This window comes from Seriola lalandi, unplaced genomic scaffold (assembly GCF_002814215.2).
Source record: "Seriola lalandi dorsalis isolate HSWRI2012SDOR001 ecotype SW California unplaced genomic scaffold, Sedor1 jcf7180002054672, whole genome shotgun sequence".
NCBI classification, from domain to species: Eukaryota; Metazoa; Chordata; class Actinopteri; order Carangiformes; family Carangidae; genus Seriola; species Seriola lalandi.
Genome location: NW_019525225.1, coordinates 2,320,682 through 2,336,732, shown reverse-complemented (window position 1 = coordinate 2,336,732; position 16,051 = coordinate 2,320,682). Strand labels below are relative to the sequence as shown.

Here is a 16,051-nt window from a genome sequence, read left to right as displayed (position 1 = left end):
TCAACTGTGTTATTGTAAAAATTCTTATTAAAAAAAAAAAAAAAATGTCAATGTCAATGAAAAAAAAAAGTTTTTTTTTTCAGGGATTTCATATAGAGCTATAATAATCTACATTATAAATGAATGAATAGCTTTACAACAATTTTATTATGGTTAATAAATGAATGTAACAGTTGAAAAATAACTGAAATGAAACAAAATGAAAATGTGAAACAGATGGCACAAAATGACAGCGTACTAGATACAGTGTACAGAAAGCATTTTGCTTACTGTGTGCAATTCATATTTTATTTACCATTCAATACAGAAGCAGGGGAATATCCACAGATGAATGTAATAATGTAGAAAATCTGCATGACATATCTTCAGAGTACCTATTGATTTATTCCACCTGGGCTGAACGTGCATTCCACATCTGCAAGCTGCTCTGCAGAAAAATAATTGAAATCATATGAAGGACAAGACCATGAAATCAAAAAGGGAATGGAAAACGAAAACAAAACATGACTAGAAATTTTATAAAGCTTGACTTGATCATTTATGCGTTCAAGGATGTGGACTGTAAATCATGTTCAGCTACAGAGGTCCGTTCAAAACTACAAACAACTACTACTCAACTAAATACTATTGTTCCTGCCTGACAGAAATGACCACAGCCGTAGCTTCACTAATGGTATCTGAAACCTACAGTATGAAAGCAAATACACGGGACTCAACAAACCAGAAGAGAGTGAGACATGAGTCAGAGAGTCATGAGACAATGGATCAATCATCTGTCAAATGAATTACCGGCCACTTTGCAGTATAAATGTTCTGTAGCTGATTTCAAGGTCTTAAAAGCGTTTACATGGCAACAAACCATACACAGGACCACATCCTCAGCTTTATTCTATTGGTTAGAAAGTCGACCTGGTCAACAAAATGTATAGCATGTCCCTGGAGAATATCTGATTCTGATCAACCTCAGGCTGTGCAATATTTAAAAAAAAACTGCAGACTCTAACTAGTAACTCAATCACTGCTGTTCTGATGTAACACTCACTATACTTAAGCTGTAGGCTGCAGCTTCTCCCATTTGTTTTGTTCTCAAGTAGCAAGGTGACATTTAATCCACGGTTGACAATAGTGCTAATGCTATTTTAAGATTAAGAGAATTCTGAACAATATTTATATTTTAAGTCAGCACAGGGCTCATTGTGGATTTCATTGTTTATGAATCCACACAATCCTGTTTGTCTTTTTTTCACTGGTCACCCAAAGAGCAGCATTGCTTCACTGCTTAAGGACGCTTCAGTAGGCTTACAAGATGGGTGCTGGAACTGACCTCTTCCTCACTTATTATCACAGCCTGTTGGCCTATAGTGGACTTAAAGATATCACTAGTAGGTTCATGCTAAAGAGAATACATATGGGAACAGCTTGGGCCAGAGGAAACACTGAGACCTCTTATTGGCTTGAAAAGATAGTAATGTAATAGTTTAAACTGTCTCTCCCCAAGGAGGACCCAGTCGACTCTTACAGCTGAACTCTATTAACAGTTGATGCATACTATGCAAGCACGCTGGACTGAATGTGGTCAAAGTAGCATCGGTGCAGCTGCTCAAAACCGTCACTATACGTTTGTCACAGTATTAACCAGACAGACTCATGTGAACAGAAACACAGTGAAACACCAGTTCTATGCCAACATCAACAAGGTGTTATTCAAGGCAGGCATCACACCATCTGCACAGGTGGAGGTTGAGCTCCATTTAGGTTGTTGTCATCATCAGACTCAATGCTGGCTGCTTGTTCCATTGTTTTCTTATGGACCATCTTGTACTTTGTCTTCATGTCCCTCAGCAGCGACAAAGCTTCCTTATATTCTTGCTTGTTAACGCCTGCGCCGTGTATGGCACTGCCTGTACGCAAAACAAAGTATTACATAAGGAAAGGTAAGGTCATGAAAGGTCAAGTTGTCTGAAGCGGGATTGTATCAGAACTGTGCATACTCAAGGCGACTTCTCTTATCGTTGTACTCCCTTTGATTTCCTTGATCATTTCGTCAACCCTTTCAGTCGGCTGCTTCACTGGTTTCAGAGGTGGAAGTTCCTTAATCTGTGAAGACAAATGTTTGAAGTCATAACATGAAGGTGAAACTGTTTCACTTGTTCTTAACAGTCCTTGTTTTATTTGTTGTAACTTGACAGTGACATTAAATCCAAATGCAAAGAAATTTTGAGAAGCAAAATATCAAACCCTTTTCTCTCTTTCTTTATATGGCATCTGGATGCTATCAAGTTTTGGTTTTGAGTCTCTGTAAACATTAAGATTCTTCAGTGCGTGTTCCAGCATCCGAACAGCTGTTTGAATTCCTGTTGGAAAAAAAAAGCATGAATATTCCCCCTTCACTATGGGGCCATTGTATAGGCAAACTCTTTAGGGCTTCACGAAAATGTACAAAAATAAACAGCTGCAGGTGAAACTACAGTCCTCACCAGTGGGCTCCACGGCTTCAGGATATGGTTTTGCATCCATCAACATCTTGTAGCAGTTGAATTTTTCAGGAATCGTATCATCCTCGTATCTGTCATCATTCCCTGCTGTTTCTTTCTCATCAGCTCGAAGATCAAACTCATTTTCAGAAATGTCTGCTGCCTGAACATGAAATAACATCCCATGAAGAGACAAAGAAACTGTGCAGGCACTAATCCACCGTGTATTTCTGAATAACATATAAGTTGTAGAATTCACATTTCCCAACCAACAGGAGCAATATGACAATCACAGATACTGGACATGTACATACCTCAGTAACAAAGAAGTGCTCTGTATTTTCTTGGAAAGTGTGGTCCCTGCTGTCCTTGCCCTCCTGAGTTTGTGCAGGACATGATTGTTCCATCAGCATTTGCTTCTTTAGCACCTTTGGGATCCTTTCTTCGAACTACAATACAAAAATGTCACAAAAAAAGGAGATGAATTGTACACTGTTTAACTTTCATATAGTGAAATCTGGAGGGTCATGATCAGACAATATTAATTATGCAGAACACATCCAACCTGCCATTTTGGATTAGTGGACACCTTCAGTGGGGGCTTCGCAACTTCTCGCGTCTGTTTACGCTTTATTGTTATCCCCAGTCTCTCTTGGAGGTAATAGGTCAGTAAGGGAGGGTCCCCTGTATTCAAGCAAAGACATGATTCACCAATTCCAATTCAGAACTGATCTTCAAAAACTGTATTTTATAGGAGAGGATTACCACTTCTCTTTGTGGTCAGAGGGTTGGAGTGAATGTCAATTTCGCGAAGCATTGGGAAAAGAATGACAGCCATCAGTGCGTCTTCCTCGGCAATCTGATGACAAAACACTGATGAGACACGTTTGCTATTTTTTCCAAAATAGTTGATTTCTTTATATAAAATAACAGGGATACCTTGTTGTCAGATAAATTGAGATACTGAAGCTCTGGTAGAGGCAAACTGGATCCCTTGCAGTACTCCTCCAGGTTGATCCAGGTTGACAGACCACACACAAGTTTAATTTATTTAAAATGTGGGCTACAGAAACACAGTGGTGAAACATCTCAAACACAAACTGCAGAATCAATTACCTGTGAGATTCTCTGTAAATCTTCATCATCCTCAGGATCTGGCTCAGTGTGGGCTGGTTTGAATGGATAAAAATGACAACTTTTTTCAGAGGATGCTGAGGAAACTCTTACATGCAGGTTCATTGTTAAATTATTTACAAATTACATCAAGCAGATTCTTAGCATTTACCAGCTCCCTCTTCCTCAGTTGGCCTTTCAGCCGAAGTCTGCACAGGTTTTGAACAGCCCTTAGTTTGTAAATATGGTACTTCTGAAATGTGGTTGCGCTGTAGGTTTAAATACTTAAGCCTGAAATTGAAAATTTAGAAATGAATTAATGTTTTCACAGATTGTTTTGTGCTTTAAAATTGTATTCCAGTGACAAATGGTCAGAATTGATGCAGCCAAGACTAAAATAACCCATTTTTTATTCCCTAATATGAGTTCATCTTCAAAAACACAGGATCCCACACTTCTCATAATGAAACATGATTGCACTTGATAAATAAATGTTCACATCTTCCAATGTTGCCAGTTTATAACACAGGATCTCTGTAAAAAAACAACTGGTTTACAAGCATAAACTGAGATTACTCAGATGATGTCACTGGAATTATTTTGTCATGCTTGGCTAAACTTCCTCCAGCTCCACAGGCTGAATTGTACACAAGGGATATGACTATGACTTGGTGGATTGTCCTTTTAAGTAACACTTTTTTATTTAAAATATTATATAGAAAACCTCATCAGTACCTCTTCAGATTTGTAAGACTGCTGAAGACTCCAGAGGACAGTTTGTTATCATCAAGCATCAGGATTTCGAGAGCTCTAAAGTGTGTGTCCTCTTCTTTAGCCGGCCTGTATAAAAAAAAAAATGCAACAGTACAATCAACCAACATCATGAAATCCATACAGTACACACACTAATAAACAGTCAAAATATTTTATAATGCAATTAAAGCTGCATTTACATACTACTGATATATATGTGTGCATACCAATCATAGACCTGGCTGTGGAGCAGGTGTATTGAATGTCATTACATTTGTTTGACCAGAATCAGGAGTGTGAATCTGGAACATTTGTGCACCCCCTTTTGGTCAATTTGAAAATGCATCTTGACTTTGTGGCCTTTCTCTGTAATTGACTGTTTTGACAAGAATGATAACCAATGCACTGAACAAGTATAAGCATGTTTGATATGTGATGATTTTGCAAGCCAAGTGATCACTGGTACAACTGATTTGAAAGATAACTATAAAACATTTGCATTATTATTAAAAGAATTTAGGATATATCACTATTCATTCTTCTCATAAACTGAGGCTGGGTACTGTATCATGTGCACTGCCTGCTTAAGATGTTCTCTGCAGGAATAATTGAGAGCAGCAGACTGGAGGCAGTGTCAGACTGTAGTTAGAGAATTAATTTGCATTTTGATGTGGAAACTATGCATTGAAACAGATTAGTTGTCTTTCAGTCTGCCAGCTTCTCCACAACTCATAGCGGAATTTTGTTTCATTATCAACTTGTGTTTTTTTCAATTTTTCCTGAACAAATGAGCAATGTTGTTAGAAGAGAAGCAGATTAATTTGTTTTGATTCGTAGCATAAATTTGCATCAATGAAGATAGATGAAAACAATTAGAGAAAAAGAAAATCTATGAACTGAAACGGGAAGTTGACTGATCATAAGTGAAGCTATATGTAAAATAAAAAATCTATGACAAACATTGTATCTCGTCACTCTTATATTGCTGCTGCATGGAAATTAAGATACTCTACTAACAGCTGAGTGTGGTCACAGCTGGAGGAACCCAGATTAGGAGGAAGATGACGAAGCTGATTTCCAGTCAGATGAAGGACCTTTAGACGTGGAAGTCGACCGATGGAAACAATATCATCAGCTGACAAACTGTTGTAGGACAAATCCAAAACCTGTTAGGATTTAAATTAAGCATTTAGATGAACATAATCACATCAAGGGGATGAAATAGAGAACGAAGAGGAGTGTATGGCATTAACAGAGTGTGAATCTGAGATAATGCAGTTTGAAATATTACAGATGTTACACAGATTAGCTGCTGATCTGTCCTGCACTAACATGAATTAATTATGAATTGCAACCTCCCTCCATCTTAATCAACTTTGTTCAAGCATCAAACAGGCACAAATATTGAAATTTAAAAGGCATGATGTAGGCATCAGTAGAGATTAAACTAACAGTACAGGGTGTCTTTGTTTGTCAGTGGATTATAGGAAAACATGAAAGAACTGGAGATGTGAAAGAAGCTGTAAAAAGAACAGAGGGAGCAGCAAAAGTAAATGAGAACATGTTGGATGGTAATAAAAGGAGTTCGAGTTCTTGTGAGAAATGAAAATTTAGGTCGAGTTGTGTATTAATGCTATGACATGTTAATAATCCAAATAAACAACATTAAAAATAATAATAGCAACAGTGTATCGAATTAGTACAGTATGTCAAAATCTGTCATCCTACCTCAAGACAAGGGAAGTCAGATGCTTGAAACGTCATGTTGCAAATCCCATTTAGAGACAGACTGAGTTCTCTTAAAGACACAAAACTGCTGAAAGACCCTGTAGAAAAATAAGCGACAGTTCAGACACGTGAAACTTTTTTGCCAGAAAAGATTGTATTCAGGGTTTGCTTGATGTGTAAAAAATAATCACCTAAAGAGAGGGAGTTAACAGAAGCATCGATGTAAACTACATTATCAAACAACTTGAGGTCTTCTGGCTTGACCTGTGCACAGTTAGGGAAAACTCTTCAGTCGGTTTTACCCACACACTACCAAGTGATTTTGACTAAAATGTGAAAAATGAGTCTTACAGAATTCAGTTTATGGTCACTGACATCAACAGAGCACAGTTCAGATGGTTTATCAACACAATGTAACTGGAGCTACAAAAGAAGATTTAAAATTGTGATTATTTGCGTTCACCAAAAAACAACTGATGGTGTGCTCTTTCGTCAGATAACCAATTCTCACATAACTAGATCTCAGTGACTTACCAGGAAGGGCCCATCTAATGTATTACCATCAGCCACCCCACCGTTCTCTAGTTTTTTATGAGACTCTTTTATTCTTCTGTGCACATTACTGTACTTCTGCTCCTGTGCCTTTCTGTAAGCCACAAGCCAATGACCACCACCTGAAAGGAAGGTCAAATTTAATACCATCATGCCAGCAAATACTGTTTGCAGATTTACAAATGTATACAATATAATAGGCCAGCAATTCACAATTATTTTCATTATTGATTAATTTGCAGATTATTTTCTTATTAATTATGTATTGTGTTGTCTATTAAATGTGATAAAATTGTGAAAAGTAGCCATCATAATTTTTCATATTCAAATTCAAATTGCGTGTTTCGTCCAACCTTTAGTCCAAAACCCAAAGATAAAAGAATGAGCAATGACATAAAACAAAGAATAGTAGCACATTTGAGAAACTGGAACCAAAGAATATTTTGCTATTTTTGCCTGATTAATGTCTCAAACTATAAACTGATTATCAAAAAAGTTGCAGATAATCCACTAAATGTTTCAAATCTGCAGTCTACTGTGTAGCACAAAATAAACTGTATGTCTATACAAACTATCAGCAAAGATTTAAAAAAGCATGTGATTCATATAATCAGATACTGTAAAACACGTAGTGCTGACAAAATTTACACATATATGTTCTGGATCAGATATTCACTGAAATGTACCATTTGCCAGGATAGACATCCTTCATTACTTATCTAGTCCTAAAAAGTAATAAAAAGTCCCTCACTGTTTGCAACATTTTTGCTTCAAAGTGTCTGTCATGGAAACTGTGATTAAACCTGTAGTCCCTCCCCTCCAGGTGAACGGCTGTTTGTGCAATTTCATAATAATTTAATAAATTATTCATTTCTGCCTGATTTAATATACATATAGATTCATTAAGTCACATTTTAACTTACTTACTAACTTGTAATATCGTGTTTTCATTGCGTTAACCTAATATAATTGTTCTCCCTATTGTTTGAGATAGTGTCCTTGTTTCTGAAAATTTCATGTAACTTTCTGGACAAGTCATTTGATATATAACTTAAATTAATTTAACCCACCGTCTTTCCTTCGACTGAGTAATGTTCGGGCCGGGAAACATTTGGTAGGATAGCTCTGCCCATCATCAAATTTATACGATGCAGCAGTCATCTTGTTTGCTTGGGTAAATCCATTTGTCACGAAAAAAAACTCTTTATGCAAATGTTAATTACGCTTTTCACGCACTGAACTGGCAAAACTACTTGCTACAGCTCCACTGTAATGCTCCGTATCCTAGCAACAGCACGTTAAACGATACCTGCCCCTCCCGTCCAGCGGGGGGCGGTAAGAAGTCGACATGGGTATTTTCTTTACGGCGGAAGAGACTGGCGAGCCTAGTTTATCAAAGATGGAATTCAATGGTAAGATAATACACCACCTAGCCTGCCTCAAGTGTTTAAAAACATTAAACAGCAATTGTTAACATTATGTGGCAGTTCTTTTCTATCTGTAAGAAAGGGTGTAATTTATTCAATAAGACGAATTAACGTCCGACCGTTGGTTTAAACCGTTTAGCACCTGGCGTTTAATCAGAAACGTCCACACTACGCATATGTAACGTCGGGTACCACTGTGACTGCAATTGGATGTTGTTTTGTGTACTCCTCTCATGTAACGGCTTGTCTGTTACGTAGTTGTTGTGTTAGCGTAGTAATTGGAAAATAAACGATAAAGGGGCTCTTTGGCGCTCCATTTTACGAAGCTCATTTACCACCGACATCTAGTTTAGCCAGGTGGTGTCCAAGCGAACACGGAAGTACGTGTGTGTTCCTCTCACTTCAGCGCCGCCTTCGTTTCTGATGAACCTATAGCATCAGTGTCGTGAACATCAGAGGTCCCTGGTTCGGCTTGAAATTACATGGTGTAATGCCGTTCAAGAAAAGATCAAAGGTGACGAATGGGAAAAGTGACAAGTGAAGGTAAGGGCTTTGGTATGCACGCACAGTAAAGGCTACATGTTGTTTATACCAATGCAATCATATGTGGCTATGAGCATAGACGGAGCTGAGGGGCGGTTTGTGGGGCTCCAGCCCGAGACGTTTTCCCCAAAAGCCCCGAATCTTATATAAAGTTTATAATATAACTTCAACTTGGTGTCATTTCCTCTCAGTCTCAGTGTGAACAGACTGACACAGTGAGTAAATGTTTAATCTAAATATGAAACAGCTTCCACAAATACAAAAAATACATTTGTAAACTTTGCAAATATCTTGCAAATATAAAAAGGATCTGAAAATACACAAACAAATTCCAGGAATAAAAACATGTCTGTGAATACATTCAATTAATTTACAAATAAATGAAAACAATTCATCTGTGAATATCTTCCTAACATTTAAAACTTTCAAACAGACATTTGTGAATCCATTTTCCATTTGTGAGGCGAAAAAGCATTTGTGGATCTCTATTCCACGCTTGTGGATTTGCATTTTACACACAGAGTTTTGAGACAAACTTTCCGCCAGTCTGAACGAAAATCGACTTTTTTTTTTCAAAGTAAGAGCACACCGTCTTCTATGAGTTTAATTTCCCCAAATACTTCAACAAGTAAGAGTGGGATTTCTATGGACGTAGATTTGACAGTCCGTGTGTAAATGTGTAATCTGTAAATATAAAACACCTTCCACAAATTGATTGAATAATTTCAATAATCTCAAAAGTAAAACAAATGACACCAGTTATCTCTTTACAGATTGGATGGGTATGAAATATGGCCTTGTTGCAATGTATCTTCATGATCCAACAACAAGAGATGAAAATGTGTTGACAAGACAGGATTGAAGAAAAGAGGAGGAAAGGAGAGCAGAGGTGGCGCAGATATAAGAGAATAAAATATGTGTTTAATATTTTTACATCTTCAGTTTATGATCAGAGAAATAAAAATCTTTTTTTTTTATATTTTCTTTGAGTGGAGGACATTTCCAGGAATAGATGAGTGGAGCCGAGAGAGTGAAAGAAGAAGAAAAGGGGAGGAAAGGAGAACAGAGTGATCAGGAGTGGATCAAATAAAATACTGTACGATAATATTACAGTATATGTCCATGTTGTTTGTCCTATGATGCTATTCCTTAAAGAAATTTAATTGAGTAAATGTTCTTCTGTTGGCCTAATATTCAGAGAAGTGAAGAGAAGACATTTACTTGACCATGTTGTGGATATGACTGCTCATTTAGAGCAGCACATATTATTATGGTCGGGATTTAAATGTAGATTTGTCATCTAAACATTAAATTTGTGAACTGTACTCCGGCATAGTGTGACAAAAATAGGTTTCAAACTTTAGTGATGCTGTTTATGCCATATTCATTCCCCACCTATGTAATGGAAATTCAAAAATAATAACACCAAACAAGTTGTGCCTCTTTTTATGTGGAAGAAGTGAAAATTAGTCATTGTCAAAATTTGTTGTGTTGTCGTTTCAGAATGATGGAGACAGAGGAAAAGTTGATTCAAAATATGACGCAGGCTCTGGATGATTTTTTTTTCCTGGGCAACTATCATTTTTTCCCCAAATGATGTTAAAATGGCTTGATTCAGTAAATAGTACATGTAGCTGCTGTGACTGGGGAAAAAATTCCCCATGGGAAATATAGACTATGTCTTGACTATATACTATGTCTTGCTCCGCCCTTGGCTACGAGGAGCTGCTGGAGTGTGAACTCTCAACTGTCAGTCTGCTTTTAAAGACTGTTATAACAAGACTAAATCACAGGCTAAGACTTATACTGTACAGTCATTAATTTGGAACATTTTCTATTTCCAGGAACTCTGACCCACCATGGGAAACACATCATCAAAGAGTGGCAGCGGAGAGGAACCGGTTAAAACAATCTTGTTTGAACAAGAGCAGCAAAGTGGGATAACATACAGAATTCCCGCTCTCATTTATCTGCAGCACAGTCACACCTTCCTTGCTTTTGCAGAGAAAAGGTCCTCACCTTCTGACCAAGATGCCAAAATTCTTGTTATGAGAAGCGGAACATTGAAAGATGATGGATCTGTTCAGGTTATTATTGGCACCTTTGCTTTAATACTGAAAACTGTCAGCATTATCTGTGCTCATCTTTCTAATTGTTGTCCTTTGACAATGTTTTTTCCAGTGGTCCTCCAGTCAGGAGCTGTCAACAGCACGTCAACCGGGCTGCCGCACCATGAATCCTTGCCCCGTGTATGAAAAAAACAGCAGAACATTGTTTTTATTTTTCATCTGCGTCTTGGAAACCATCACAGAAAAATACCAGGTAATCACAGGTAGAAACCAGGCACGGCTTTGCTGTGTTAGCAGCAGTGATGATGGACAAACTTGGACATCAGCAAAAGACTTGACAGAGAGTGTAATTGGCGAAACTATCCATGAGTGGGCCACGTTTGCTGTTGGTCCCGGCCACGGTGTTCAAATGGAAAATGGCAGATTGATCATCCCAGCATACGCCTATTACGTCCCTTACAGATGCTGTTCCTTCCCCATTCCTTGTACAGTCTACCCACATGCACTGGCTATTTATAGTGACAACGGTGGGGAGACATGGCACATGGGTGAGAAGCTTCAAAAATATTCATGTGAATGTGAAATGGCAGAGATCATAGACCACGAGGGCAGATCTTATCTTTACTGTAATGCTCGTAACAATGGCGGGATCAGATGTGAGGCCCTGAGTGAAGACAGCGGCAAGTATTTTGACAAACCCCACATGGCCTCAGAGCTCGTCGAACCACCTTCCGGCTGTCAAGGCAGTGTCATTGGCTTTCCTGCTCCTGAATTTTTCCCAAATGATGACGCCGAGAGCAAAGCTTGTGGCACATCGCTCTTGTCTCCAGACACACAAACCTGGCTCCTCTTCATGCACCCAACCAATAAGTGTAGTAGAAGGGACATGGGCGTGTATTTGAACCGATCCCCCCTGCACTCTTCTGGTTGGGATAGGCCCAGGATCATCAACAGCGGACCCAGTGGCTACTCAGACCTGGCCTACAACAGCGACAAGGATCAGTTTTCGTGCGTGATAGAGTGTGGGACACATAGTGAAAACGAGCAGATTGCCTTCATATCGTTTACCCTTAATGATGTCATGCAGACAGGCAATAAGAGAGAGAAGAAGATGCGCAACCTAAAAATCTAAGCAGAAGCCACTAAATAAGCTGTGCAGTTACATCTGTCTGTGTTTACTGTTGTTCTACATTCTGGAGATGATAATGCATGAGTCTTGTGTTTTGTTGTCTCCTTGTTTACATGAAAATGTAATTCAAGTCCTTATAGTATTAATATGCAACCAGCTGTATCAGGAAGGAAACCATTTTTTAAAGGAAGGGTGGTTGATGTAAGCATGCTGTGCTGAGCTGTCATTTTTAAAACAGGCTTTGTGTGTAGCATGTTTGACAAGCACTTCATCCCCATTTCTGCAACTTATTAGACTGTCAGTACGGCTGAGCAGAGCAGAGCTGAGAGTTTGCCTACCTCTTTTTATTTTCATATGAAGATCATAGCAGGCCTTGTAAAGCGGAGCGTAGAGTATCCTCCAATGCTCAGTCTCTCCTTTACATTTAGTATTCTCTGATTCACATATGCCTTCTACTCCACTGTTTAAACTTAAGCCGTGCCACAGCCTGTCAGCGCACAACCTTTTCTGTAGGTCACAGTGGGGGGCCGAAAAGTTGACAACAAAAACTGGACTGAAAAGATAAATATTCACTTTTTACTTGCCAGCTAATCAAGGAAGAGACCAGCTAAACTGTACCAGCTAATGGATTGAAAGAGATTATTTACCTTCAGCAAGCTACTGTCAAGAGCATTTGTGTTACTTTGTAATGTACACTGGTTTTTATTACTTTCATGTCCAAAAGCTTTATATCACTTTGCAACATTATTTACTTGTTTATTTTCAGTTCCCCAGTGTATTTAACATGATTTTCAGGACACATTTTTTTCCTGGCATAGTTAAATAAGTGCAGTATTACGACCAGGTATGATTGATTGGCTGTAGGTTATCACATGAGAGCATGATACAGCCGATGAAGATTAACTATTTATAAAGCTACTAGGAATTTGCACACCTTGTACTGAACGGTTTTAACATCCCTCTTTGCCTAATGTTGTGCGGCAAAATGCCTCGAGGTGACTTGTTTCATTGTCTTTTTGTTGACTATTGTGGAAAGTGACAAAACTTGCATGAAACGTGTATTTTAGTAGAAAATAAAAGTAACCTGTGATCACCTGACATATCTTGCGTTTAATTTTGTACACTTTCTTCCTGATTATAGTGTATTGCTTTTAATAGCTGATTATTCTGATGAATTTATGAAGACAAGTTAAACAACAATCATTTGTCAAACAGGGATAAGGCATAAAAGCATAGGGCATAGATATGGTTTAAAAGCAACTATGAGAAACACTTCATCTGCTGTAGGGAGTATTTTATTCCCTCACCAGGCAAAAGAGACTATGGGCTGCAGTGTGTTGAAATTATGTGAAGTGGTTTTGTTGTAAAGCAACCTGTGGGGATTTGAATGTGATTCAACAGATGTGCAGGCAGCAGGGATGAATTACGGACAGGGGGGAACATTTTAGAAGACGGTGGAATCTGGACATTCAATGCTTGTAGAGATTGACAAAATAGATATGATGTCTTTACTGTAAAGGGGGTTATAGTGTTTGTCAGACTGCAGTTAAATGAGAAGTAGCTGTGTTGCCTTGTAGCTGTATTCGGATTGGTTGATTTGTAGCCCTTTTCTGATTGGTTGGTTGGTTTGTACCTATATTCTGACTGATTCACAGTTGTCACAGCCGCACTAGAGAGAGTAAGTGCTTTGTGTATATTAGAAACACATTTACAGTTTTGTCCTGATTCTTATTGTGTACAGTGTGATAAAATTACACTGATTATATTTTGGTGGTTAAAGGTTAAAGGTCAAAGGTAAAGGTCACGGTGACCTCACAAAACACAATTTTGGCCTTGTGAATGCAACATCTTGGGAACTCCTCAAGGGAATCCCTTCAAAGTTGGTACAAATGTTCACTTGGACTCAAAGATGAACTGATTAGATTATGGTGGTCATGGTCATGGTCACTTTGACAGCACACAATAGGTTTTAATCCATAACTCAAGAATTCACACAGCAATTACCACAGAATTTAATATTTTATATGATTCTGGATGAACAGGGATGAAACCTGAAACCTGTCTAAGAGGTGGAGGCATACAACCGTGGAGGCTTAGCAATTTTCTGGGCACTAGTTTTTAATCAAAGGTTTCTTAAACAGGAGTAAACACTTCCTTTCTTGAGGACTATTTTCAGCAGTGGATGAATACACATTTGGTGCTCTAATTAGTGTTTGTGGTAGGGGGATGGTGTATATGGAATTATTTTTTAGATAATATACTGTGACTATGTTCATGGTAATGAAGGAACATATCAGCCAGTGCAACGAAGTGGCTTATTGATGTGTTTTTGGAAACAATGGAGCTCTATGGGACACATGACTAACCGATATCAGGTTTTGGCTACACAGGCAAAACTTGTTTGTTAGATCAATTCAGTGTTTGGTCTTTTGTGGGGATATTTTTACAATATGAAAACTATTGAACACCACCAGCCTTATCCCACTTCAAATGCAAAAGTGAAGGAACATATTAACTTAACTGAACAAGCGTTGAACCACTAGATGCATTTTTAATTGTTCCCTGTGTCCTTGGGTACACAGTGTAGGGGAAAATGTCTTTATTACTAGGTTTTGATTGTTAGATATAGAATAGAGTAGTTATAGTTACACCCAAATGTTATCTCTGACTGCATTTCATGGCCCGCCCTTGGAGGGAACAACGGACCTATGGAAGGTGGGTTAAACGAACTAGGAGAGGCCCTTATCTCAGTTGTCCAGAACAACTGTTTGCTTCTTTAAAAGTGATGAGGGGTTCAGTCTAGGCACTCCATTTGCTTGTTCTTTGTCTGTTTTACACTTGATTGAGTGATTCAAATAAACATCAAAACCTTACAAAGCGTTCTCCTTTGAAGCTTTCTCACCAAACAGTTTACAGATTTCCACCACACACAGCAGTAGCTCCAGGCTGCTTGCGACCTCAGCACCTGTCCTGATCATTAATAGAATCACTGAACTGATACAAAAGCAATAAATAAGCTAGGTTTGAGGTGTGCTTTATGTGAAGGCTTGTGTATCTCAAATGTGTTTATTAACTGGCTACGGCTACTTCATTTCTGTTTTTCATCACCTTGTCCAACCTGCTTCTTCACAGGAAGGATGAATCATGTAGTGAAACCTGTTTTTCTCTGACACGGTCGGTGGTGAGACATCCAACATTTTTCAGCACATATGATTATCTTTATCAGAGAGTGGCTCATGGTAGTACACACATATGTGTCATCTGTCACTCTGATGACATTATGGAGTCCAGCCCCAGAGAGGTTGCAGATGTTTGCTGTTTGTGTTAAGTGTGTGAGACGTCCCAGAAGGCTCTGCTGTTTTAGCAGCACAGACAGTGCTGGGCACACGGCTTTGATATTTGTTCTTGTACAGTCCATTTGAATGACTCTGGCGCCACAGGTGAAGGGGTGCCAGACATATTGGAGGATGTGAGGATGACAGGAGTACACTTAGTTTGTGGTCCGAGTTCTTTTTTGATTTGTTAAGCAGAATGATATTGCATGGCTTGTTTATTGCAAGTTGAAAATGTCTTATTCATCCACTTTGATTGTCATAAGCAGCCTCTTTGTCATTGCAATATATCAATGACAAGAGACATCACTTACCTAACCTCAAAATATGTCCTACTGTAACACGATGGAGAAAAGTTGATGTTGACTTCTGTATGTTTTGTATTTTGATATGAATTTGCACAGTTTGTACATACTACATGGATAATCAAGCTTTAAATGGGCCACATCTAGCTAGTAAAGAAACAGACAAAACTATGGTATTGTTTCCATGCTCTTCCATGCTCAGTAAATGCTGCTGCCATTTTCTACACCTGCAAAAAAAAAAATTCTGCTCCTTTTTAGTGTGAGACCATGAAGCAGTTCTGTTATTGCAGCAGTGACACAAACGCACATTATGAGCCTCACTGGGTGCAGAGATGTAGAAAACCTGTTCAGGGTCAAAGGTAGATTCAATGTTTGGTTAGCTGTGGAAGTTTGCATCGTTGTGTGGATTTGGTGTGGAGGTTATGTTAGTTCAGGTTATGAACACTGACTAGTTGTAACAGCATGTCTGCCAAGCAGTGCCAGTTTTAACTTAATAGTTTGACTACAATGAGAAAAAGCTATGGTTGAAGGAGCTGCTGCTGCTTTTTTGCTAATTTGTACACATAAAGTGTGTTAGTTATAAGGTCATATACGTGAGTGTATGTTCTCAAGAGCGTGTTGTTCAG

At 38.4% G+C, this 16,051-nt stretch overlaps 2 protein-coding genes across 3 annotated transcripts; one reads left to right on the top strand and one right to left on the bottom strand.

Annotated features, from left to right (window-relative positions):
• Positions 1-267: 267 nt before the first annotated feature.
• On the bottom strand, positions 268-7,781 carry xrra1 (X-ray radiation resistance associated 1). Of its 2 annotated transcripts, XM_087178021.1 has the most exons (17): positions 7,691-7,781; positions 6,603-6,742; positions 6,420-6,491; positions 6,260-6,332; positions 6,069-6,166; positions 5,358-5,506; positions 4,323-4,427; positions 3,760-3,878; positions 3,576-3,643; positions 3,414-3,479; positions 3,240-3,333; positions 3,040-3,158; positions 2,789-2,923; positions 2,478-2,637; positions 2,239-2,354; positions 1,992-2,097; positions 268-1,901 (listed from the first exon to the last, which is right to left on the bottom strand). In XM_087178021.1, exons 1-17 carry the CDS (start codon positions 7,779-7,781, stop codon positions 1,717-1,719), a joined length of 1,896 nt encoding a protein of 631 aa, XP_087034147.1. In that variant the 3' UTR covers positions 268-1,716. The 2 variants fall into 2 exon arrangements, with proteins under 2 accessions (XP_087034147.1, XP_087034148.1); XM_087178022.1 differs by lacking the exon at positions 3,576-3,643 and having other exon boundaries at positions 3,414-3,499; positions 3,769-3,878; positions 5,349-5,506.
• Positions 7,782-8,074: 293 nt separating this feature from the next.
• Positions 8,075-12,886, top strand: LOC111666140 (sialidase-3-like). Its single transcript, XM_023421369.2, has 3 exons — positions 8,075-8,590; positions 10,435-10,677; positions 10,772-12,886. Exons 2-3 carry the CDS (start codon positions 10,450-10,452, stop codon positions 11,789-11,791), a joined length of 1,248 nt encoding a protein of 415 aa, XP_023277137.1. The 5' UTR covers positions 8,075-8,590; positions 10,435-10,449; the 3' UTR covers positions 11,792-12,886.
• The last annotated feature ends 3,165 nt before the right edge of the window (positions 12,887-16,051 follow it).